Source organism: Euprymna scolopes, chromosome 44 (genome assembly GCF_053919585.1).
Source record: "Euprymna scolopes isolate OS-2025 chromosome 44, ASM5391958v1, whole genome shotgun sequence".
NCBI lineage: Eukaryota > Metazoa > Mollusca > Cephalopoda > Sepiida > Sepiolidae > Euprymna > Euprymna scolopes.
The window spans coordinates 8,508,890-8,535,712 of record NC_136525.1 but is presented as its reverse complement, the minus strand read 5'-3'; the positions used below and the strand labels follow the sequence as shown (position 1 = coordinate 8,535,712).

General features: G+C 36.8%; 1 protein-coding gene across 1 annotated transcript in view; it reads left to right on the top strand.

Annotated features, from left to right (window-relative positions):
* LOC145268681 (N(G),N(G)-dimethylarginine dimethylaminohydrolase 1-like) overlaps positions 1-26,134 on the top strand; it is a 210,881-nt gene extending 184,747 nt beyond the window's left edge. The window contains exons 3-5 of the mRNA XM_080124185.1: positions 22,269-22,462; positions 24,766-24,897; positions 25,466-26,134. Coding sequence (XP_079980311.1) covers positions 22,269-22,462; positions 24,766-24,897; positions 25,466-25,669 — 530 coding nt within the window. The 3' untranslated portion in view covers positions 25,670-26,134. The remainder of the gene's footprint in view (positions 1-22,268; positions 22,463-24,765; positions 24,898-25,465) is intronic.
* Positions 26,135-26,823: the final 689 nt, after the last annotated feature.

Sequence of the window (26,823 nt, the reverse complement as noted above, 5' to 3'; positions counted from 1 at the left end):
CCCTTTGGTGTAGCCTCGTTTTCAAATATCATTTTATATAATATTCTGCTTGTTCCTGCCTTAGTAAATATGTTATGCTTCGAAAAAGGCCAAATACAATTTTTTAAAGGCCAAACTGATTCACAAAAAGCTAAATTCAGCTTTAAAAAGGCCAGTCTAGCAACCCTGGACAAAGATATAAGAATGACTTCTCTTTGATATAGCCTCATTTTTGAATATCATAGCAACATATGATCCTTGTTGTGATGGTGTGAGAAAGAAACTCATAATTTTGACATGCAGTGAAGAAATAAATCAGTGAAGCGTTATATACAAAAAAGGAACATTCAAAAGAAACAGGGGGGGAAAAAAACATTGTTTACCAAGAGGTGCTGGACTTCGTAGGTTAGCATTTTATTGTCAGGCTATCAGAAATTAATATAGCAATTGATGAAAATTTAATAACTTGTAAATGCCAAATCAGCAGGCATAAACAGTTAGCAGTAAGAGAGTATTCAATGACAAGAAGTCATCACATGTTGATTATCTGCCCTTGGCATAAGGTTCAGAAATTTATGAAATAGGGAGAGGGTGGGGGTCAGCCTAGACTCAAAAATATAAACTACGCTGAAGAAGTCATTTACACAAAAGTTGACCGCTTTTTTTTTTTTTTTTTTTTTTTTAAATTCCTAAAGAAGGCTCAGCTTCATATTCTTAAACTGGCTTTCATGTTTCTGCAAACATGAGTGTAGGAAGTGATAATTACTGCTGGTCAGAAGATTCAAACCTAGTCACAAAGTCAACCTTTGACTTCATTGGCAAGGACATTACCTCTGGGCCAGCAGCCACTAACATAAGAATTAAGGGAAATTAGACACCTATAAATACCAAGTGTGCGCATAGCAGTAAAGCAGTTAGAGGTCATTCTAATGACCAGAAGCACAACCTAAGTTTCCAATTCCGATTCTTTATAAATTTCTAAATATTTAGTTATAAACTTATCCCCCCCCCCCAGTTACTGTAAAATCAAATGTTATTTGTGCATATATTTACCCAAACGTATAAACACACTGGGGGGGGGGGATCTATAGATTTTAGTTTTACTGATAATTTAAAATCAATAGATCTTTATTTTAGTTTTACTACCAGCAGTGGAAGATTTTGTTTCAAACCAAATCAAATAAAAAAAATTTACAAAAACGATATCCTTTGTGGTACCAGCAAATAGGCATAAATTTTCCAGATTCCGATACCCCAAAATGTTTTGATTTGTTTGGATGTATTTCTAGGAAACTAAACTCCACTGCCATTATTTATTATATGTATATGTATATGTATATATATATATATATATATATATATATACTAGCATTTCAGCCCGGTGTTGCCTGGGTGTTTGGAGGTGTATGTTGAGCCAAAAAAAAAAAAAAAAAAAAAACGTCAATTTTTTTAACTTTGCCCCCTATTATGACCCTTTAAAATTGTTTTAGGCTCAAATTAAGTTATTAAGGTAGATCTATGTCCAAGGAACCTATATCTAAAATTTCAATTGTTTATACCCAAAATTGGCAGAGGAGTTTGGTAGAGTGCTCAAAGGTCAAATCGTTGAACTTTGACCTCTTAACAGCCAAATTTCTGGGCAAAAACAGATTACAAAGATTTTCCCAAATCTCAATACCCTGTATATCAAATTTCGAGTCCGTAGACTGAAAATTGACAGTTATTGCATAGGAAAATGTACACACACACAGACATGTTCACTTATATATATATATATATATATATATATATATATATAATGGAAACAATTTTGTGTTTACTATAAACATTTTACGCAAATATTATGCAAGTATAAATCATGTAGAATATCTGCATGAATATAATTACACGTAATTTTTAATTAAAGATGATCATCCCATTAGAAAACCGAAGCAACTAATAGGGAATTAATCAAAATGAATGTTTAAAAGAATATGCAAATTAGCTAGATCTTTTGCTAGTGAATGCAATTCCACAACCCATACATAAGACAATTGTATTTTCTTTTTAAATAAATAGAAAAGAGGGGTTTTAATATGAATATCAATACACACCAATGAAAAACGAATTTATAGGAGTGTGTGTGTGTGTGTGTGTGTGTGTATACCCGCATTAAGCAATCTGCAGTTTAACTTGTTGCTGGCTATCTTGCTCTTGCTTGTTGCTGGATCTCAACATTTTGAACCGAGAGAGAGACTTAGCTGTCGTACAAAGCTAAGACTCTGTAACATCATATTTGTATGGATACTCCCACAGGCATTTGTCTATAAAAATGGTCCTGTGGCGATGGCAAAGTTGTGACGCGTGGAGGCTTGAAATGCTAGAAGCATGTAATAATTGATCTCGATGACCGTCTTTAGTGTCATGCCTGCTTGAACGTGTGAATTCACCAGTAGGACTAAAAAAAAAAGTCATTTTTGGGCTCAGACATTAAGTGTCTGAGGGAGTGGCACTCGTATTACAAGACGTTGCAATCAACATATATATATATATATATATATATATATATACACTTGCTTGTTTATCTGGGTTGAGACCCCTAATGAATAAATATAAATAGTAACTTGTTTATCAAAACCTGGCCGAGGTGACAGTGAAACAGCATATGGTTTAGCAATTCTGAGTTTTGGCAGATCAACAGACAATAATAATAATAGACAAGTTGTGCTTATCTGGCGTTGCCCGGGTGGAGATATACTGCCAAGTGGAGGGCTTAGAGGAACATACCTCAAACCATTGTTGTTTGCAATTATTTTTTTCTCCTTAAATTTAAAGTTAAAACGACAATTTATATAGGACTAGCGGGGGGGGGGGGTACCCGGCGTTTCCCGGGTGTTTGGAGGTGTGTGTTGGTGGTGGTGGTGGTGGGGGGGGGGTAGATCAAAACAACTGTTTAAAAAAAAAAAAACCTTGGCCAGGTGTTTGGAGGTGTAAAAGAAGAAAAAAGTTTTAGTAGAAAGGTAGGCTTGAAGCCCGAACCTTTGACGTGGAGGTGGAAAGGAAATGAAAAAAAAAACCCTGTGACCTAACCATCTCGACCACAAGAACAGATGAATTGATAAGGCTGTTAAGTTGACCTTTATAAACCGACTAGCAAAAATACCCGTCGTTGACTGGGTTCAAAAGCAGCCTACAGAAAATGGACTCTGATTTATGAAAGTACTAGCGGGGGGGGGGTGTCGGGAGTTACCCGGGTGTTTTTAGGTGTGTGTATGGGGGGGGGATAATAACCCTGAAACAAAAAAAAAATCGGAAAAACCAAATAAAAAAAAAAAAAAAAAAAAACAGCGAAAAAAAAACCGCTGTGTGTATGGGGAGGGGGAAATAAACTAAAGAATAAGCGAAGTAAAAAAAATAAAGAAACGTTGCCCGCATGTCTAAAGATATAAAAGAAAAAAAAAATAGTGTTGGCCATGAGGCTGGATTGAACCGGAATGCGTGTGACATGATGCGGACCAAGCGATGCCGAGTGACCTTGCTAGTCGACACAAATTCAGAAAAATTTGCATGGCTGAATTCTAATGATGATGATGGTTTGATGTTGTTTAAACAGAAATGTCTATGGGATTTTGTCAGAGAGAGAAAAAAAAACAAATAATTGTTCTTATCTTATTGTTGGAAATCCGTTAACAACGAAAAGGTTGTTTTGGGCCCTCTGTTGAGCGATATGAAGAAATCCAGATTCTTAAGCTGACAGCTTGGGGTGGGAATCGGGGGTGAGGGGTCGCCGCCAGGCATTGTCGACCTGGGAGTGACTAATAGCTCCTAATAAGGAACACCTCAGTGCAATGAGGGTTAAAAATGGGGATAGATAAAGTCAAAAGGAGGAGTAGAAATCAGGGAAACAGGGAGAGGGAAAAGAAAGAAAGAAAAACTCCAAAAAGGTGGACGGAGGAATTACTGATTTGATAAAACAAAACACTTGGCTAATTGGTGTCTGTTTTTCGTTGATCCCTTCCCGTGGACTGACGGTAGATGAAGAACAGAGAACTTGGTAAAAGAAACAAAACTGCCAGCCCCCTAAGTTGCATGACTAGGCAGTGTGTAACTATTATATTGTAAAGTCAAAGACAATAATCAATTCTATGTTAAGAAAAACCAATTAAGTTTTGACTTTCTTTTCTTTGATTGGAACGCCGTTGTGAATGCAATATATTTCTCCGATAGCCCAGGTGACGGTTGGAAGTTGATTTGAAGCAGAACCGGAAGGAGACCGACGACGACCCGAAGACGGATTCGACCACTAGATGAAACCACGGGTGGCGCCACAGGTATCGGCTACAGGTGCATTTCAATCATGGGCCTATGCACCTGAGCTGAGCTGCATGGAGGCGTTACACGCGGAGGTAAAGCTAACTCCAACCACTTAACTGTCTAGGCCAAGAGTAAGAGGAATTGATTATAGTGTTAAAATAAGGCTTATAAAGCGAGTGAAAGAGGTTTGATTGACAGATAGCCACTAAATGAGGTCATCGTGGGAGCGTTATGAGATGATGTAGCAGTATTTTATTTTTTATTAAATTACGTATTTCGTTTCCTGTCTAGACATCTCTCTCTATCCGTCTCTCTCTCTCTCTGTTTGTGTATGTGTGTGTGTGTCTCTCTCTCACTTCGTCTTCCTTACTCTAAAGACTGTTACTAAAAAAGAAAATGGCGTTTGGCTGTTTTATTTTGTAAAAACTTCGATCGTTAATATATTTTGTAAGCATATTTTTTTTACTTCACATTTTTGGCTTGTTATTTTCCGTTTAACTATCGTATCTAACTATTTTGAATGTGCTAATAACTTTGGTAACGTTGCCATAGTGTAGAAGTTCATAGTTTAGCTTGTGTAAGGGTTAAATTTTTTTTTACCGATAACATGTTTTTTTAAATTCAGACTGCCATTAGAGCTTGCTGACGTCAAGATCACGTGACATGACTCAGCGGGTTTTAAATACAAGTTGACCCAAAATAAACGGCCCCGTGTATACTTTATGTAGAAGAGTTGGCACCTGTATTTTTTGGGGCAGTTATAAAGTTATAAATCGATTTAAAAATATGTAATGTTTAACATTAAAATGTCACTTTTTTGGGACCCCCCCCCCCTATAAAAAATCGATCAGTTGACGCACTTCTGATGGTCCTTTTAGGCTAATTTTTCAATATTTGTCGTCCGGAGGGTGTGGCTTTAATATGATACCAAGTTTGTGAATTTTTGTTCCGTCGGTCAAAAGTTTTTAGCAGACACACAAACATACATACATTTTCGCTTTTATATATGTATAGATATTAACAGGTGCGAGAACGTTAAGTCGCGTGATGTTTGACCTAGTTTTGTGCTGGAAGCCAGTTTTTGCTTTCCCCGCTACGCGGCGATCAAAAAATATCTCGAAAATAGCTTGTGAAAGTCGGGTAAATTAAAGATAGCTGCGACCAGAGTTCCTTAGTCGTAGATATTATTATTTAGACAGCATATAAAAAGTTTTAAGAAGGAGCGAGCCAACCGAGAATCACGGCCAAAAACGCCTTTTGTAGACATACAGAAAAAGCGAACACACACACATACATACATTTTCGCTTTTATATATATATATAGATTTCTTTAATAACATTTTAACTTTTGCCTTATTTTTAACTTTTGCCTTATTTTTAACTTTTGCCTTGTTTTTAACTTTTGCCTTGTTTTTAACTTTTGCCTTACTTTATCAGCATTAGATTAAACCAATTTAAAGAGGTGTTTGCCTTGATCTTCTGTCTTGTAGATATCATGCCAAAATAGATCCATGAAACATTTTTTTTTTTTTTTCTTACACAGTGATCACCACTTATCAAGGCCCGGAAGCCACTCAGGGATAAGGGTCATTGCAAGTACATTACGTTAGTGTGGAGATTTGATGAAGTGTTTACTTAAGGGGGCGGTTCATTAGGAATTTGTTAACGTTGGACTTGAACACATCCAAGTTGTAGTCCGGTGGGAAGCAGGCAGACGGAACAGAGTTCCACAGGCGTGCAGTTCTAAGAAAGAAGCTTTGTTCATGGAATCCGCGTTTTGATTTAGGCACAGATAAAGAGTGGGGGAAACTTTTGACAGTGGATTCAGCTAGACGGGTGTTTTTCGTGAAAGATTGGCGAGGGGGGACCAGAGATTGGAGTTCAGACGAGCACCTGCCATGGAAATAACGATAAAACAAGGATAGGCTCGCAACGTCTCTTCTGTGGGAGAGAGGTTGCAGGGTAGAGAAAAGGGCATCCCCCACTAAACCACGAAGTCTATTTTGTTCTCTGTCAAGGCAGGATAGGCTATTTTTAGCAGCTCCTGCCCAGATATGGCAACAGTATTCCATCCTTGGACGTACTTGGCTTTTATATAGATAGATAATTGCATCAGTAGTGAGATCTTCTGGAGCGGTAGAAGGATCCCACCATCTTTCCAGCGACCTTGGCAACAGACTTGATGTAGTGTTCCATTTCAGATCAGGAGTAAAGGTCAAACCCAGAAGCTTGTCAAAACACGGGGCCTCACCCAGACGAGAGCCATCCATCACAATTGATGCCAGCTGGGGATCAGAGCGTTGATGATGTAAGGATAGGAGTTTGGTTTTTGGTTATATATAGTAAATAGACTAAAACAGTAAATGTGTGTGTCTGTGAAAATATTTAACCAATAAACTCTTAAATTATTGGTCACATAACACTGAAATTAACAGGAAACAGCAATCATACACCAAAGATTGTTTATAACAAGTAGAATCTTTGTTTGGATGGATGAATAAGGCGTACAGAAATCTGTCGGCAAGTTGAAATTCCAAATGTTCATTTCAACTTACCGACATATTTCTATTACTTTTGATGTGGAATATAACTTTTTGTCATTTATTCTCTGTATTGCTCTGTAATTACATTGAGCTTCTTAAATAAGGATTGATATATATTATAAAAAAATATATTTCTACATACATATATATTTGTGTGTATATATATATTTCTGTAGAGCGTACATTTTTATATATATATATATATATATATATATATATATATATATTTTAATAGAGAATTGGCTCTGTAATAATAAATACAAAATCTGCATTAATTAAAATATATTTAAGCGTATTTTACGACCGGACAAAGCCAGTTGTGTAAAATAATTTTTTATCTTCGGAAAATAAAATGCAGTCACTTTTGGATCAGTTTTATGAATCCTTCGTCAATTTCTTTGAGAATTTAAACTGGAAAATAACCCATTTCCGTAATAGTTAGTATTGTGGTCTTCTCTCTCTCTCTCATCTTTGTTTCTCTTTCCTCTTCTCTCTCTTTATCTCTTCTCTTCTCTCTCTTTATCTCTTCCCCTTCTCTCTCTTTATCTCTCCTCTTCCCCTTCTCTCTCTTTATCTCTCCTCTTCCCCTTCTCTCTCTCTTTATCTCTCCTCTTCCCCCTCTTTATCTCTTTTCCTCCTCCCCTCTCACTCTCTCTGTACTCCTTAAGGGCATTTCCAGATTTCACAAATATATTCTCTGCTTGTAGAAATTCACCCCCTAACCCCGCACCATCTGTTTCATCACATGTTGATTATCTGCCCTTGGCATGAGGTTCAGAAATTTATGAAATAGGGAGAGGGTGGGGTCAGCTTAGATTCAAAAATATAAACTACACTGATTATATCTTTAGATTACTTGTGTGGCATACCCCGCCTTATCCTCTCCGACCCTACGTTTTTCCTCCTCTCTCACTGTTTTTGAATTTATTTTCATTTCTTGTGGCTGTTTTTTTTTTTTTTTTTTTTTTTTATAGTATTTTTGTCTCTTTCTCTTATACTCCGTCTTCCTATATGTATGGCTCTTTTTCTTTTCTTTTTTACTATACCTATCTCTCCTATTATCTCTTTATCTCCTACAGCATATCTCTCCTACTCTCTTGTTCATACAACCCATCCCTCTTTCTTTCAGACCCCTACCTCTCTTTTTTTCCATATTGTCTCTCGTTCGCCATGTCTCTCTCTCTCGTGTGCCATGTCTCTCTCTCTCTCTCTCTCTCTCTATGCCTCTCTCTCTCGTTCGCCATGTCTCTCTCTCTCTCTCTCATTCGCCATGTCTCTCTGTCTCATTTGCCATGTCTCTGTGTCTCATTTGCCATGTCTCTCTCTCTCTCTCGTTCGCCATGTCTCTCTGTCTCTCGTTCACCATGTCTCTCTCTCTCGTGCGCCATGTCTCTCTCTCTCTCGTGCGCCATGTCTCTCTCTCTCTCTCTCGTGCGCCATGTCTCTCTCTCTCTCTCTCGTGCGCCATGTCTCTCTCTCTCTCTTGTGCGCCATGTCTCTCTCTCTCTTGTGCGCCATGTCTCTCTCTCTCTTGTGCGCCATGTCTCTGTCTCTCTCTCGTGCGCCATGTCTCTGTCTCTCTCTCGTGCGCCATGTCTCTGTCTCTCTCTCGTGCGCCATGTCTCTGTCTCTCTCTCGTGCGCCATGTCTCTCTCTCTCTCGTGCGCCATGTCTCTCTCTCTCTCGTGCGCCATGTCTCTCTCTCTCTCTCTCTCTCGTGCGCCATGTCTCTCTCTCTCTCGTGCGCCATGTCTCTCTCTCTCTCTCTCGTGCGCCATGTCTCTCTCTCTCTCTCTCTCGTGCGCCATATCTCTCTCTCGTGCGCCATGCCTCTTGTTCCATGTTTTTCTATTCTTTCCTTCCTTTTCTCTGCGTCTCTCCATCACATCTAATTATTTTAAAGATATTTTCTTTCCTAAAGATGATTCGACTATCAAAGCTTCAAACTAAAAAAAAAAAAAAAAAGAAAAATCTACAATTCAAAAAAGAAAAAGAAACCTAAAATTTTCAAAACATTTTAAATCTCCAATTAAACCGATACCTCCCCCCCCCCCGCGCACACACACACACTTCATAGGATGATGGACTGAATAATCGAAGACTCGAATTTCCAAACATTTTAAATTCCTTCATTCACAGCAATGTGATTCATTTGTGACCAATTCTCCATCATTTTCACTTCGCATCATCTTGACACAATCTACCAATTTTAATAATCACAACAAAAAAAAAACAAAAGAAAACCTCCTCATCTTTAATTTACTGATGACCGCAAACGTTACCATTGGCAACAAATTATTTCAGAAGCAATACATTTCTATTATTTGAATTATTCAGACAGCTGCTCTGATCATCAGTGTATTCTCACAACGTTTCAGCCGATGTAACCTCTGACCTTCTTTAAGTGTACCTTATTGAACTCGGGAATATTTCTATCGAGCTCCTGAATTTTCACGCAACGTTATATACTGGTATATATAACGATGTCTGTGTGTAAGCGCATGTGTGTTGTCTAAATATATATATATATATATATATATATATTTTATTACATTTTCACCCCAAACAAGGCACATTGCCACTTTGGTGTAGGGGGCTACTATCAGGGGCAACAACTACTGGGGTACTATGTAGGGATTTGGGCAGCAAGATGTCTGTTCACGTTGCACTTGAACTTCTGCATGTCAGTACAGTTGGGGACGCAGGGGCCTGGAATGGAATTCCAAAGTCTAGCGGTTCTGGGGAAGAAACTACTGGAGTAGAAAGATCTTTTACATCTAGAGATCTCTGTGTGGGGGTAGGATTTTGCAGCTTGTCGGGTCTGTCGAGGGTGTTCACGTCGTGGGGGCACAAGTGCTTGCAGTTCGTCAGAGTATTCACCATTAAAATACTTGTAGAACAGGCAGAGAGATGCAACGTTTCGTCGATGGGACAGAGGCTGAAGCTTAGATGCCAGTTCAGGGCCTATCAGATTTGCGACTCTCTTTTGAACCTTGTCTAGGAGCGAGAGACTTCATTTAAAACTTTTTTTCTATACGAAATAATTGACTCTTTTTTTCTAATTTTCACATTATGCGGCCCGGAGATCGCTCTTTTAGATGGTATCAGTTTTGTGTTCGACTTTCAACTGGCAAATTCAATTTTTATTTTTTTTATTTTCATTTTTGCACTAATTGTCCCCAGCTAAAACCCAAATATAAAGTTTCGTATGAGTTTGAATATCCCATGTTAGTCCTCGCGCGAAAGAGCAGGACACAAAATGCTTTAAATAACAAAGACTTTCGCTGGCGAGGACTACTATTGGGCATAACCCGTTATACAGTTCTTTCGAAATTTTCATCTCTATTTTTCTCGTTATCTACTGAATCATTGTTAATGAAACCTATATGAAATATGTTCCTTATTAAATTGTAAAGATTTTCTATTCTGAAAGAAGTATAAAAAATTTAATTTAAAAAAAGTTATTTTAAAGTTTTTGTTAAAAAAAATTCAGATTTTCTCATTATTCAGACATGTATAACAAAGAGAGAGTTTCAAAAAAGAGTTGTGGTGTGAGAAGAAATACAAACTAAAACAGAGAATATTCAGACTTGTAATAATACAAAGAGGGGGTTGCAAAAATGAGTTGTGGTGTAAGGAGAAATACAAACTGAAATAGAAAGTAGGAGAGTTTTTATAAATACATGCAAAACCACATTCATTTTTTTTTAAAATCCAAATTAATAAATTAAATAAAATATAATCTTAAAAAGATACGATACAAGTTAGAAAAGCATTTCATCCAAGGCATGAAAATTGTTAAACAAAATGTTTTTACTATAGGCCTTAAAAATAAAGGTACAAGATTCAATTTGAAATTTATTTATCTTCAAAGTGCATTTTTATAAATTTTACAAAGGTATAAAAATTTAATACCTTACTTTTTAAAATTTATAAAAATGCACTTTGAAGATAAATAAATTTCAAATTGAATCTTGTACCTTTATTTTTAAGGCCTATAGTAAAAACATTTTGTTTAACAATTTTCATGCCTTGGATGAAATGCTTTTCTAACTTGTATGAAGTTTCATGTATGTAGACCAAAAACAACTGCCAGGAGTTTGGTAGACAAAATTTTTTAAATATATATATGCATACAGAAACATGCATGTGTACAGAAACAATTTTGTATTTACTATAACCTTTTTACGCAAGTATAAATCATGTAGAATATCTGCATGAATATAATTACACGTAATAGTTAAATCTAGATGATCATCCTATAAGAAACCTGAAAAAACTAATAGGTAATTAATTAAAATTAATGTTTAAAAAAATATGCAAATTAGCTAGATCTTTTGCAGATGAACGCAATTCCACGACCCATATATAACAAAGTTATATTTTCTTTTTAAATAAATAGAAAAGAGGTTTGCCTTTTTTCTGTTGTTCCTGGCCTCGGGCCGGGATCAAAGTGTAGTATCTGTTCCGGCAGATACTGCAAGCTATGACTAGCTAGGACTAGCTATGACTAGCAAAGACCAGATGTGGGGGTAACCCCACATGCCTGACCTTTAACCAGCTCCCATTTCCCACCTCTCGGGAGCTGGTCCCCTTTTCCCCTTCCCCCTCCCTTCACTCCTCACATTAAAAATCGGCCTTGTGCCTAATTTGCTCGGTGGGGGAGCAAATAAATACCATCTGTTCCGGCAGATAATGCAAGCAAAGACCATATGTGGGGGCGACCCCACATATAAGACCTTGGTCAATGTAGAGGCAACCCTTCATACCAATTGTCACTATCCAGCTCCCCTACTCCCCGGGGAGTTGGTCCCCATCACTCCTCACATTAAAAATCGGTCCTGTGCCTAATTTGCTCGGTGGGGGAGCAAATAAATACCTGACCGTCGGGCCGGGATCAAAGTGTAGTATCTGTTCTGCAGATGCTGCACTTAAGATAATTTGTACCAGTCAATGGAGGGGAAACCCTCTATACTGGGACAATTATTATTTTTGGTAACCAGAGTGCCCCCTTGTTGCCTACTTTTAGGGGAGCTCGTTTTTACCCCATATTAAAAACAGCCTTGTGCTTAATTTGCTTTGATGGGGAAGCAAATAAATACATTAAATAAATAGAAAAAAAGGGTTTTTACATGAATTTCAATACACAAAAAAAAAACTGAATTCTATTTATGCATAGTTTCTTCATTCTGCATACTTGCATAGAATTTAAGATTAAAACATTCTAGAATACAGAAATATTTTTATATCTATCTATCTATTTTTTTTCTCCCCTGCCATATATATTCGGGTTTAAGGTGTTTAAAAGTTGGGACTAATGAAGACAACAAGGTTGTTAGATAGTGCTCAATAAAAAGAGCAAAATATTTTTTTATTATTATTATTATTTGAGGGTAAACAGTTACATATGGTCGCTACAAATAGCCATCTGTTTCAGTCAAAGAGACTCCCTCAGGTGACCCAGAACCTCTCCATGCCAAAAAGAAAAACGTTTGTTTTTTTTTTTTGTTTTTTAAGCGTCAAAAGGTTCTGGGTTGCCTGAGGAAGTCTCTTTGATTGAAACAGATGGCTATTTGTAGCGACCATATGTAACTGTTTACCCTCAAATAATAAAAAAAAATTATATATAAAGTGACCTTGTTGGTGTCTGTGCAAAAAGTCTCTACCAAACTCTATTATAAATATTTTTGGTCTACAAACTTAAAATTTGATATATAGGGTATTTGGACTTGCAGAACACTTTCAATTTGATTTTTAGCCGGCAAATATAAACTTTTGAAATCATGACGTTTCTGAATTTGAGATGAGGATTGGTTATTTGTATTATTTGGATTCATTGAACTACTGTAGCCATCTTGAATGTGATTTTCACAACATTTCGGTCGATGTAACCTCCGACCTTCAGGTGTGTCTTGTCGAACTCGGGAATGTTTCTGTCAAAGTCGGGAATTTGGACGGAATTTCGAGCGGAACTCTTTATTTACATCACGGAGGTAGCGTGCTGTTGTTCCGTCAGCCATGACTGGATAGAGGTCCTAAGTAATTCGCAAATGTATATTTCGGTCGCCCACAACTGAGGATTGAACGTTCAGGAGAGTATCACTTTTTGCAATTGATTTTTTTTCCAAGTACTCCAACCACTGCGCCATGGGTCCTTGTGGAACGTGATGTAAATAAAGGGTTCCGCTCAAAATTCTGTCCAAATTCCCAGAGTTCGACAAGGATACACCTAAAGAAGGTCTGAGGTTACATCGATCGAAACGTTGTGAAAATCACACACAAGATGAGAGCAGTAGTCCAATGGAAATCAATAGAAAATTGTCTCTATAAGAAGAAATCTGCATGAATGAAAATGTAATATTTTACAACCGGGCAACGCCGGGTGGCCTGCTAGTATATTTCTGTGATTGTCTATATGGGTGCGTGTATATGCGTGTCAATATGCAGCTTGTTGTGCACATTTATAACGGAATAAGAAAGAGGATGAGTTTTTAAAGTCCGGGTGGTGTTGGATGAGGAAAAAGAAATGGTGGAGGGGGAGGAGGCGCCAATAAGAAATGGAGTAGAGCTCTCGAACTGTTGCAAGAGTTGCTGCGGGAATGATGCATAATAACTGCTTATGCGCACTCTATGATTCCCCTCCCCTCCCCATAACGGCTATTTCGAGAGTGCATGCAGCGGAGTGCACTTTTCGTGTGGGGGAACAAAGTGCACTTTTTTCTTTTACTTTCGAGTTTCATTTACATAAATACTAGAATACCCGTCCCAGGACGAGTAAAATTAATTCCTCAAGCAGAACAGTTTTACACTGATTTTATAACCCCCCCCCCTTCTTTATGGAGATTAAAATCAGTATACAGGGTGGAATGATAAAATCGTCGCCTTAGAAAAGACTACATGATTCCATTTCCGTTTGATGAAAACCAGTTTGTTTACAGACCATCTACTAGTTAGCCAGTTGTGTACAAATCCCAAGAGCGATAGGAGCGTTCGATCATGCCTGAAAGTGACACAATGTTCAACAAGTGAGGTCCGAGATGCACCGCTGTACAACTCGTGCTCTCTACCGATCCAAGTTATGATGACAGGACCATTGCCAGCGCCCTCAAAATGCATCGCTTGATTGCCATGAATAACAGGGACGTGCCTAGGATGATGAAAAAGTTTCCGGTTATGGTCTTTGGTGTGAATTCAAGTGAGAGCCACATCATACAACCTCACATCTTCGAAGTCGCTTGAAAGTCAACACCAAGTGTACCTGGGTGTGTTGAAAAGTGTGGTGATCCCCTGGTGTAATCAAGTGGCCGCTGGCAGACCTTGGGTGTGGCAGCAGGATTCAGTGCCAACCCACAAGTCCAAAGAGGCTCACGCTTGGCTTCGGAAGGGGTGCTATGACTGTACTCTCTTTTCACTGACCCCCCCCCCCCGCCCTCATCCCTTGATCTGAACCTACTGGACTACTTTGTCTGTTCATACGTTGAGAACGACAACATGACCTCCCACAACACCAAAGTCAGCCTGATCACCGTCATCCACCAAACTCCTGTCACGCGCTTGTGGAAAAGGCATGCTCCTAGTTCCGGACCCGTATCGAGGCACTGATTGAGGCTGAAGGCGGCTACATTGGATAGATGTCATCTCTACTACATAATCAAGTTACCTGAATTGATTTTTTTTCAATAAGTTTTAAAATAAAACTGTAGTGCTGTTTCCTTTGGGATGACAATTTTTATCGTTCCACCCTGTATAATGTTACTAAAACTTATGTTTAGAATCCTTATTTAAATTTTGATCAAAATCTATTATGATTTTCATTCTAGAAAATGTATAACATTTAAGGCTTAAGATTTAGGGGTGTTAAGAAAAAAATTGAAATTCAAGGAATTTTGCTTAATTCCTGTGGAATGAATATGGATCAATGTCAAAGTCAAAAGTTTGAGCATAAAAGCTTACTGACCAGTTTCATGCAGAGAGCCGGCCATCAATTTTTCTAGGAGTCATACAATTTCTTTTTGGTGGGAGAGGGGGAGGTCTTTTTGCTTTTTAGCTAAATATTTCTCCCATTGCAAACCGGCCCTGTCGGTGGGGCATTAGAATACGCCGACTGCCCCCCTGCAGAGGGTAAAAGTCCTTCAATGGGGGTCCTGGATATGACCTTAAACTATATCCAGTGGTGAGGCCCCAGCTTGTGGGCTTTGGGGGAGTGTGGAGCCACGCTTTAATTAACATTGCTCCCAGGTCCACTCTGACCCGGAGTGGTAGTACCTGTTAGGGTCCCAACTTTTTTTTTTTTTTTTTTAACACAGTGGTCACCACTTATCAAGGCCCGGAAGCCACTCAGGGATACGGGTTATTGCAAGTACATTATGTTAGTGTGGAGATTTGATGAAGTGTTTACTTAAGGGGACGGTTCATTAGGAATTTGTTAATGTTGGACTTGAAGACATCCAAGTTGTAGTCAGGTGGGAAGCAGGCTGACGGAACAGAGTTCCACAGGCGTGCAGTTCTAAGAAAAAAGCTTTGTTCATGGAATCCACGTTTTGATTTAGGCACAGATAAAGAGTGGGGGAAATTTTTCACAGTGGAACTGTGGGTTAAATAGAAACCGACGTGAAAACAACAAATATATTCTATTAGAAAAAATTTAAATAACCCGAAAACGGTTGATATGTCGTAAAACAAAAACAACTAACCAACCCATTGCAAACCTGCCGTCTGCATGTCTGTGTGATACTATCAACATCACCCCTCCCATCACCTAAAAAATAATTTAATTTTAAAAAATTGGAGGAAAAATATAACAATAAAAAGAGAAGAATGAATAGAAAATTCTTCACAAAAGGGAGCTAACATTGCAGGGAGGGGCCTAACAAGAGCAGGCAATCAATCGATTTGCTTAAAAAATGAGCCATTTTGTCAATTTGGATAACAATAAAAATATGGGAGTGTGGAACATTTGTTGATCCTCATTCAATAACAGACAACGTCGGATCTCCATGCTAGTGTGTGTGTGTGTGTATGTATATATATATATATATATATATATATATATATAAGCTGAATGTCTTTGTGTGTGTGTGTCTGGTCACGAATAGGCTCCTATATGGTTGACTATTTAAAAAAACTGATTACATATAATGATAGATGTATCGAGACACAGGAATGTGTATGTTTGATCTGGCAGAACGGTGGTTCATTAAAAGTGTGGGGTCTGCGTTCGCGCCTGGTCCACAAAGTATGGAAATAAAAAATTTAAAAATTAAAAAAACGTTTACAAGTGTTTTTGATATAGATGTACATAATACTTTGATAAGTATGTTTTAACTTAAATAGGGATGGTATAATAAAATTGTGGGGTTTGCATTCGCGCATGGCCTCCATAGAATGGAAATAGGCACAAACTTTAATAAAGACTTTTTATATCTGTTTGCGTAAGTATACTTTGATAATTATGTTTCAGTTTGAAGAAATATGATATAATAAAATTATGGGATGTTCGTTCGCGCATGACCTCCATAGAATGGAAATATATCACAAAGTTTAACAAGGTTTTTTGATATAGATCCACAGAATATTGTGATAAGTGTTTCAGTGTGAACAAGTATGGTATAATAAATTGTGGGGTTTATCTATTTTATTTTTACTTTCATCATATTTTGCTTTGGTTGTGATACCCCCAAATTCGAAACTATCTCTTTACAACCCTTCCTTTTTATAACCTATCATCTATAAATATAAAAGCGAAAATGTATGTATGTATGTGTGTGTGTTCGCTTTTTCTGTGTGTCTACAAAAGGCTTTTTTCAGAGAAGCGGTCGGTCGGTTCACAACTTTTTAAAACTTTTTATATCACATATAAATCGTAATATCTCACGGTTAACAACGAAGCTCGCCTGTCTATTTAATTTGCTTGATTTCGGGAAGATAAACATTCAATATTTGTCACTCGCCGCATGTGGGTTAGTCTTTTTCCAATAACATCTTGGGGGGGGGGGCGTTCCGCAGTAAATGAAATACTATGCCGCAGTCAAACTTGACCTCATTAACTCGTTAAAACGGGCACCTGCCAAATCCAAGTAATTAAATAAATTTAAATGTGTTTCCGTTAGCATCTCGCGGTGGGGCAATGGTTAACGTCTCACTTTTTTTTTTTTTTTTTTTTTTTTTTTTTTTTTTTTTTTTTTTTTTTTCACACTTTAATTTACAACTTTGCCTTAACGGTTCGGGTTCGATCCTCATACTTACTTTTTTTTTTTAACCCCCCCCCCCCGAGTTTCCACACACACACACACCTCTAAACACCCGGGTACCCCTCGCTAGTACTTTAATAAATCAGAGTCCATTTTCTGTAGGCTGTTTTTGAACCCAGTCAACGACGGGTACTTTTGCTAGTGTGTATATATATATATATATATATATATAATTTAGTGGCAAGGCCACAGGGGAGACAACCAAGCAAAGAAAAACCCTAAGCAAAATTTTTTTTTTTTTTTTTTTTTTCCATCCCAAAGTAGCAAAACTGAAGCTGGCCTGCCAGGACCCTATATATACAAATGTAGACAAATTTGGGCATATTTTATTGATTTAAAAATATAGGTTCTTTTTACCAATTGTCATTAAACTTTTTAATCTGTTTTCATCTATAAAAAGGGCTAAGGGGTCACATTGAGTGGAGTCGTCAAATTTTATGTTTGCTGTTTCATGCTTGCGTGAATCGTTCACATGACAGATTCCTTATGTTAAGAATAAATAGGTTTGAAAAGATTTTTAAAGATTGTGTCAAGCTGGCCTAATGGTTAATTTATTTTATTGCGGACTATTATCCTCATCTTTTTTAGTTGTTGTTATATATTGTTGGTTTCCCGGAAAATGCTTGGTACCTAATCATTGTGAATGCTTTTGAATGTTTGGATGGCAAAAAGAATGTTATCAAAACGAATTAACTATTTTAGATAACATAACAAAAAATTTAGATAAAAAATCATTGAGATAGTTAAAATTTTTAACATAAATATTTTAACTAAATTTTTTTTTATGTTAAAAATTTTAGATGGATAAAATATTTATGTATAAAAAATTTTAGATAAAATATTTATGTATAAAAAAATTTTAGATAAAATATTTATGTATAAAAATTTATAACTTTGGAATTTTTTAACGTGAACAAAAATTTAGGCTAACTGATCAAAAGAAAAACAAAGATGGCATCAGATAACGAACAGAGAGAGATGAGACACATAATCAGTAAGAGAAGTTGAGTTGGACAGACAAGGAGAGAAACCGAGTTAGATAGTGAACAGGAATAATAGTTTCTGTACACAGAAGAAAATATCAGATGCAGGAAATAAATGTAGAAATAAATACATGCAACTCTAAAGATGGAGAACATCAGGAAATAAAAGTTGCACGAAAATATAACCTGAGTATCGATTGTCGTTCGTTGGGATGAATCTACATTGCAGCATTTACAGACCTGTCAATCAAGACCAACTGATGGAAAAGGTATGTGCCCCTTTTGGCCTGATGTGAGCCTTCTTCAGAGGGTGTGTATGCACATATATTTATATGCATGCACACACACTAGACAGTCGCACATATATAAATCAATACTTGATTCTTTGATATGACAGAGACACACTCGAAATGAATGTTTCTGTTTAAAGCACAACTGAAGCATGATACTTGACTGCATTTTAAACTTTAATTCAAGCCATTATTTTGATAATTTATAAAATCAATAGTACGTTCTCTACAGTGCAATGTAGACTACAATATAGTGGACTAAGTCACTATGGGGAAGCATATGAAGCTTCTTCCCAGTACACTGCAGGGGGAGGGAGGGTGTCCCTAACTAGAGCAGGCAATCAATCGATTTGACTAAAAAAAGGGAGGCAACTTCACTGATTTCGATGACAATAGTATGGGAGGGTGATTGATCATCATTTAATTCGGAACAACATTGGGTCTCCCTACTAGTGTGCATATATATATATATATCCATATATATAAAAGCGAAAATGTATGTGTGTATGTTTGTGTGTCTGCTAAAAACTTTCGACAGACAGAACAAAAATTCACAAATTTGGTCTCATATGAAAGCCTCATCCTTCGCCCGAAAAATATCGAAAAATTGGCCAAAAACGTTAATTTTTTCACCCTGAAATCAACACTTTTCTACAGGAGGGTGGGGGGGGGGTCAACAAAAAAACGTCCTCTCATGACGAGATCAGTTCTACGCATGCATCAGATGACGTCATGACCTGATTTAGTTTAAATATTTGAAGAACTGACACAATTTCATGTACGTCGTGTTAGCTCAGTTGGTTAGAGCGTTGGGTTCGAATTGTGGTATGAGTTTTTTTTTTTTCTCGATTTTTTTAAATTTTAATAATGAAGCAGTGTTATTTAAGCCATTTTTCATGTAACGTTCGTTTTTCTGTTTTTTTAATTCGCTTATTTTTAGGTTTTCATTATCACCCCCACCTCCCGACCAACCACACACACCCAAAAACACTCGGGTACCCACCGATTTTTTTTAATTTTAATATCGAAACAGGCTTATTTAAGCCATTTTTCACGTGTTGTGTTTTTTCTTTTTTTTGTTTTTTTTTTGTTTTTAGTTTTAACGTTCGTTTTTCTGTTTTCTTTTTTGTTTTTGTTTTTTCGATTTTTACATTTAACATCGTTCGTTTGCCTTACATTAGTATCATTTTGAAGCTCAACCCTTCGGATGACAAATATCGAAAATTGGCTAAAAACATTAATTCCTTCACCCTCAACTGGGCAGTTTTCTACAAGGGGGAGTTGCTTTTTTTACCGATATTTTCAAAAGTCGTCCCCTCCTTTCGGTTGACTAGCCTTAATTTAAACCTTCACCACTTCCGGTTTGGCAATGAACACAACGGCAAAGACGTCACTTTTTCTTTTTTTTTCTTCCTTCATTGTACGGGTTCGAGCCTGCCTGCTACCACTTTTTCTTTTTTTTTTTTTTGCTCTGCACACACCGCCAAACACACGGGCACACAGGCTAGTCTATATATATAAATAGACAAATATGATGTACATCATCTCATATCTGATGAGGCATGCTGAGCAAAAGTCTTTAAATCAATTTGATGCTGCACGATTAGACACATAACTATATACAGAGAACCTGAATGCCTACTAGACACTGTCCTCGAGTGTCTAAGGTTTCTCTGTACAGGGATTTGCCAGAACAATCTGGCATGAGGATACTTTTTCCATAGAAGTAAACCCTGACCAAATATTCAAAATCACATAGTATTCGCAGCCCAAATAAGATCTCCTCACTACGGCTACCCCACAGCTTTTCCGAGGAATGGTGCACCTTTTCCAAGTGATATTACCTCAAGTAATAGCACGAAGCTGGATACTCCACCAGACTAGATAAATTCTTGTCCTGGAATCCAGTAAGACCAAGAGACCAAAACGAAAGATATATTACAACGTATAAAAATGGTTAATTGGAGAGAAGAAAATTATGTTCTCAATTTCTTTGCTAACTCAGTGTTTGAGAGATAAAGAACTTTAATGGAACATTCGAATATCTATGTATCTCATATAGACTTCAAGTGTTAGCCCCAGGTAGGGGGGTCCCTTGATTTCTGAGAACTTTGACCGAAGTAAAATAAAATATACCCGTCATATAAACAACTATTTGTTACACATACACCAACCCCGCTATGTAACATTTGTATTTATTTCTATCTCCTTTTCTTTCTCATACCCCTTTCTCCACCCCTCCCCCTTCTTTCTCCTCTTTGTATCTATCACTTGTTCTTCCTTGTTTTTCTTTTATCCCTCTCCCTCTCCCCTTTTATCCCTCTCCCCTTCATCCCTGTCTTTCTCCCCTTCTCTTATCCCTCTTTCTCTTTCTTTCCCTCTCTCTTACCCCCTTACTTTCCTTCTCCATCTCTTCCCCTTACTCCATCTCTTTGGATCTCCTTTCTTTTTGTTCTCCTTCCCCCCTCTATCTCATCTCCTTCCTCGCTTTTTCATTTTTTCATACCCTTTCTCTCACCCTAACCCTAACGCCAAACATCAGCTTGCCAATTACTAATATTTCCTATTATTCTCTCACAAACAAAATACATGAACTAATCTTAAAATGGCAACAAATCGCAATATTTTAATAAACTGCATCAGTTGATAATGGATCAATTCAAAGACACAATAACTGGACTAGTAATGGAATGACTTACATATTTTTCCTGATTCCGATCCAATTACCGATTCCGTTCTAAATTCCTGATTCCAATACAATTCCCGATTCCCTTCTAAATTTCCAATTTTGTTCTAAATTCTCAATATCTTTCTAAATTTCTGATTTCTTTCTAAACTCCCGATTTCAGTACAATTTCTGATTCCTTTCTAAATTTCCAATGTCATTCTAAATTCTATATTCTGATACAATTATTGATTGTGATTCCAATTGTTTTAAAATTTCTAAATATCTAATAACAGAGTTGCTGTATTTTTAAATTTTGGATCCCATATAATATGTGCATATATTCCCACAAAAAAAAAAAAAATGCCCTTCGGAGAAGGGAATGCATTATAACATTTTTTTTTTTTTAAAATGAATTCGGGCATACACAAGGAGACGAGGATCACGACCTGTAAAGTGAGTGCACATAACAAAAGTTCACATACGTGCATACACAAAATATAAGCCAAAATGTTAGCCAAATCTCGTAAATATGTTTCAGCCTGATAGAGCCTTTTCAAATGAGTAAACTGTCCAAGACTAATAAAATGCACATGCCACATGGATTTTTTTTTTTTTTTTTTTTAAATTTCTTAGTCGGGCAACAAACCTCAAACAGCTTACTCATTTGAAATGAAATTTGGTTAATTTTTTAATTTTTTTATTTCTAAATTTTATTTTTGCTCTGCTGCACTTTTTTTTATAATTGATTGAAAAATAGTGATTTTATAAACTCCTTATGAAAATTCAATTTATTTTTTTTATCTGTGCTTTTTTCTGTGCTATTTTTATTTGAAGTTGTTATTTTGAACCTATATATCTTCCCTGGTCTTCCTCTGTCTCTTCTCTTGTCTGTCTCCCCCAATTAGCTTTCTCTCTCTCTCCTCCTCCGGCTTCCTCTCTCTGTCCTCCCTCCCATCTTCCTCTTTTGTCCTTCATCTCTTTCTCTCACTCTCTTTCTTTTCCTTTATCTTCTTTTCTCTCTCTCTTTCCTCATCGCCCACTGTCTTCTTTTTCAACCACTTCTAAACGTAACCCCATATCTTTCTTCCCCCATCTCCTTTTCCTTTTAATAAGTATCTTAAATTTATTTTCTATTTTTAAGATACCATTCATCAACAGTTAAATTTTTTCACCGATTTTTTTTTCTTGATTTTTTTTTTTTTTTTTTTTTTTTTTTTACAAGATTAATTAAATCTGTTTTCTTTTTGTTTTTTTTTTTCCAGGCAAAGAAATATTTGTTGGAATTGGTCAGAATACAAACGAAGCCGGTGCCATCGCTGTGGCCAACTTATTCGAAGATTACTCTGTCATTTCCCTCAATCTGCCCGGCAGTCTTCATTTGAAGAACCTCATTTCTATGGCCGGTAAAGGTGTCATTGTTATTGGCAACAGCTCGGAATCTAAGCTTCTCGTCCAGGTAAGAAAATCAAAATACAAATAAATGCTTCAAGAACATCAGTACCATTCCAATACAAAGTCGCTACTGAGAGACAACAAGTAATGTTGAATACTGGATCTGTAATACTAGAAATCACACCTGGCCAGAAGAAATATAATCTGGCTAGTTAATACAGACACACACCTGGCCGGAAGAAAATTAAAAAAACTTTACTGATTGAAACGCCTCTCACCTTTCTGCAGATATTCAAGTATATTTCTTTATGGGACAATACTGACAAAATGACACTTTTACACAATAAAAAAAATAGTCTGAGTGCAGTTTATATAAGAGTTAATTTTTATTTTCCCCTCAAAACATGACCATTTAAAACATAACCCCTGGTAACGAAAGTGCGAAATGTTAGGGGTGTACTCACATTTGTTATACATTATAGCTGTTGCCGTGCTTTGATGTAGACATATCTACAAAGGAAATATGAGGTGCCATAAATAAATTTCCAGACTTTTTGTGCAAGCATTTAAAATTGTCAAAGACTCTTGAAAATTCTTTGCTGTACATCTTGTGAGATGACTGACCAATTTTTATGATTTGTGGAGCAAAGGAACAGTTACAGCAGGAATTGGAATACACCCTACTAAAGCTGATTGTCACAGCTGGTGAATTTCAAAAATGCAATCTGGATGTGAGGACACTTTAGAATAACGATATGCAATAAACTTCTGTTTTAAACTTGAAAAAATGCCACAGAAACTTATGGAATGCTTCAGACTGCTTTTAGACCATCTTGCATGAATGGGGCATCAGTTTTTGAGTGGTATAAGAGAGTCAGGGAGTCTGAAGGATGATGAGGTGTGGGAGGAGTAAGGAAGTTAGAACATCAGAGTTGATTGGCCAAATAAAGAATTTCATGGATAAGAACCTTCGTGTGTTTATAGAGACAATAAATGCATAGTTTAATCGCAGTATGGGAACTGTACACACAATTATTTGTAAGGAACTGAAGATGTGGAAGATTTGCGCAAAGTTTGTCCCAAGAATGCTCAGAAAAGATAAAAAAAGAAAGACGTTGTCATGACAGCAGGGAGATGATGGAGCTGATCGATTCAGATCATGCAGCTCTTGCTTCTTGCGACTTTTAGTTATTCCCTAAGCTCAAAGAAAACCTCAGAGGCTGTCGTTATGAGACAACTGAGATGAAAGATGCTGTGACGTGGGTCATTGACACGTTCATACAAGAGGACTTCCGAGGGGCCTTCATGAAATCGTTGGAACCGTACAACAAGTGCATTGCAGTTGGAGGAGATTATTTCGAAGAGGACTAGAATTTCATGTGTGTACTATCAATAAAAGTGGCCATATGATAAAAATTTTGAAAACTTATTAGAGGTGCCTCATATGAATCTAACTTATGTTCAATCTCCTCGTGATGCTAACCTTGAGCCATCTAAATGATTTTGTAATCCTTGAAATAATTTGTTGACTAAAAAAAGGTTATGTTGGGGTCAACAAGAGTGAGAAATGCTTTAATAATCTTTAAAAAAAAGTTATAAATTAATCATTAATTTGGGAATGGGCTCTTGTCACAGTTCACCAAATGTGACCTTTCAGGGTCACTGGTAACAAGTGTAAACCCTAACACATGCGTCTTGATCATCTTTCACAGGGAATTCTCTCAGCGCAGCGGGATCTGGTTGGTCGGTTTCAGTGTCGATTTCACCTTCGGGTTGATATGCCATATCATACTGGAAGTGAATAGATTTTCATGCGCACAAAAAAAAACAAAGACAAACTCAGATTTCTCTATTCTAAGAGTTAATTCAACTCAAATTTACAAAATATAATATAAACTTATATACGAATGTCTAATATTGATTTTTTACAAAGCACACTATTGAATCTTACTCTCCATGGTTGCGGACAGTGGAAGGGGTGTGACAACTCTTCGATTAGTGTTAGATCCCTCAAGACCCAGCTTCAACTCTCCAACTGACTATTTTTTGCCTGGGGTATGTGCTTATAAAGTAAGGTGATGGGTAGGGTAGGTTGTTCCCTAGACCAATCACCAATCAATACATCATCCCGGTGGGAGTCCCGATCTGATGCGTGTGCTGGTGATTCTGCGAACGCTCGCAGCTTTCAGTTCCCACGAACGAAGAGGTTGCCCCCTTCTGCATATTGGCAAAAAAATTTTCCGCTGACCTGACACAAATACATTGATAACTTAATTGCTAAATTGAAAATTTCTACTTACTTTGCCATGACCGCCAAATCCTCAAGTCTCTTCTGTGTATAACCGTTTTGCCATTGTTTAATTTCAGCAAATAAAAGAGAAATCCAGTTGCAATTATTTCAAGATAGAATTCGACAGTGATGTTCCCGCTAATATGCTTTACGTTAACGGACGTCTGATCCATCGGACCCGTGACGAAATCGGAGGCACCAACTGCAGTGTAAGTATATAAAAAACAAAATATGTATAAATACTGTACTTGCAATAATGAACCACCCCCTTAAGTAAACACTTTATCAAATCTCCACACTAACGTAATGTACTTGCAATAACCCTTATCCCTGAGTGGCTTCCGGGCCTTGATAAGTGGTGACCACCACGTAAAAAAAAAAGAAAGAAAAAAAAAAAAGAGATAATAGACAATTAAATGCTATCGCGTATGTCAAAGTTTTTAGCAGACATACATACATACATATAATTATATTTATATAATTGACTAGCGGGGGTACCCGGTGGGATGGGGGGGGGTAAATCAAAACAATAATAACATGGAAATTAAAGAATAAGAGAGCGAAATAACCCTGTTTAAATGTTAAAACTTTTTTAAAAATCGAAAAAACAAAAAGCGAACATGGAAAAAATTTTTTTAAAAGTGCAAACTGACCGGTCACAGAGTTGGAAAACATGTCACCATTCAAATCTCCGTTGTCCACTCATAGATAGAGAGATAGAGAGACAATTAAATGCTATTATCTATTAAGTTTTCCGTTTCTTTTCCTTCCATTTAGATCCTTGACGAGAAGATTATGTACACGCGCCACGAGGTAGACCTTCACGAGATCGACAAGTTGAACCGCACACTGAGTAGCATGTGCCTGCTGGTGAATCGCATGAAGTTTCAACGACAGATCATCTCGGACATCACCGAAGACGACATCAATAACTATTCCACGCTAACAAGGAAGAACAAGTCTGACTACTATTACAAATAGTTACCTCCCCTTGTTAAGAACAAAGAAAGAAATTTTGTTTCTCTCGCTCTCTATTCCTATCTTTTTAAGAAAAAAAAATTTTTTTTTTCCTTTTTTGCTAATGCTGCATACGTGTAACCATTTCTCGTTCTGTCGGACTTCGCTGCTTGCTCATCTCCTTGTCTGATCCAAGTTTTTTTTTTTCCTCTTTCCTCGTCATTTCGATTTAAAGCTTCAGTTTTTTTATCCCCCCTCAATCGTTTGCAAGCTGTATGGTAGTAATTCAGGTTTAATAATAATAATAAAAAAAAATCATTTTTTTTTTTATAGTTACGATGATAACAATGACATTACTGTACCTTCCTTGAACAGAATAGAACAGAACAGAAGCTACACTTTGATCTGATCCTAGCCAGAAAGCCTAAAAAAGATCAAGTTAGGTTTAATAAAAAATAAAAACACATGCAAAAAAAAAAAAAAAAAAAAGTTGCCAATCCATCAGCCAAAGGACCATAGGATAACTAATCTATAATCATAACATATAACAAAGTTTTTTATATATATATCTAAAATATAAAATTATATGGTTGGATTTTTTAAAATTTTTCATTTGTCATTGACAATATTAGCAGGACATATTGGTTATCGGAATTAAGTGTAATACCTGTTGGTTATCAACATGTCGAAAATAACTGTCACCATTTAGTGTAATAACAATCAGTTATCACGTTTTAGTGCCCGTCATTTGGCGTGATAACTGCCAGTTATTAATGTGATAATTGTTGGTTATCGTTGTTTGCTGCGATTACCATTGATTACTACCATTTGGTATTATAATTGCCGTCTGGTGCAATAATTGCCGGTCATTGCTGTCTGGCGCGATAACTGCCGGTTATTGCCATCAGGCACTATAACTGCTTGTGATAATTGTTGGTTATCGTTGTTTGGTGTGATTACCATTAGTCACCACCGTTTAGTGTGATAATTGACATCTTGCGTGATAACTGCCAATTATTACCATCTGTACAATAACTGCCCGTTATTGCCATCTGGTGCAATCTAGCGTGATAATTGATGGTTATTGCTGTCTGGTGAGATAATTGCCGGTTATTAGTGTGATAATTGTTGATTATCATCATTTGGCATGATTGCCATTGGTTACCACTGTTTGCTGT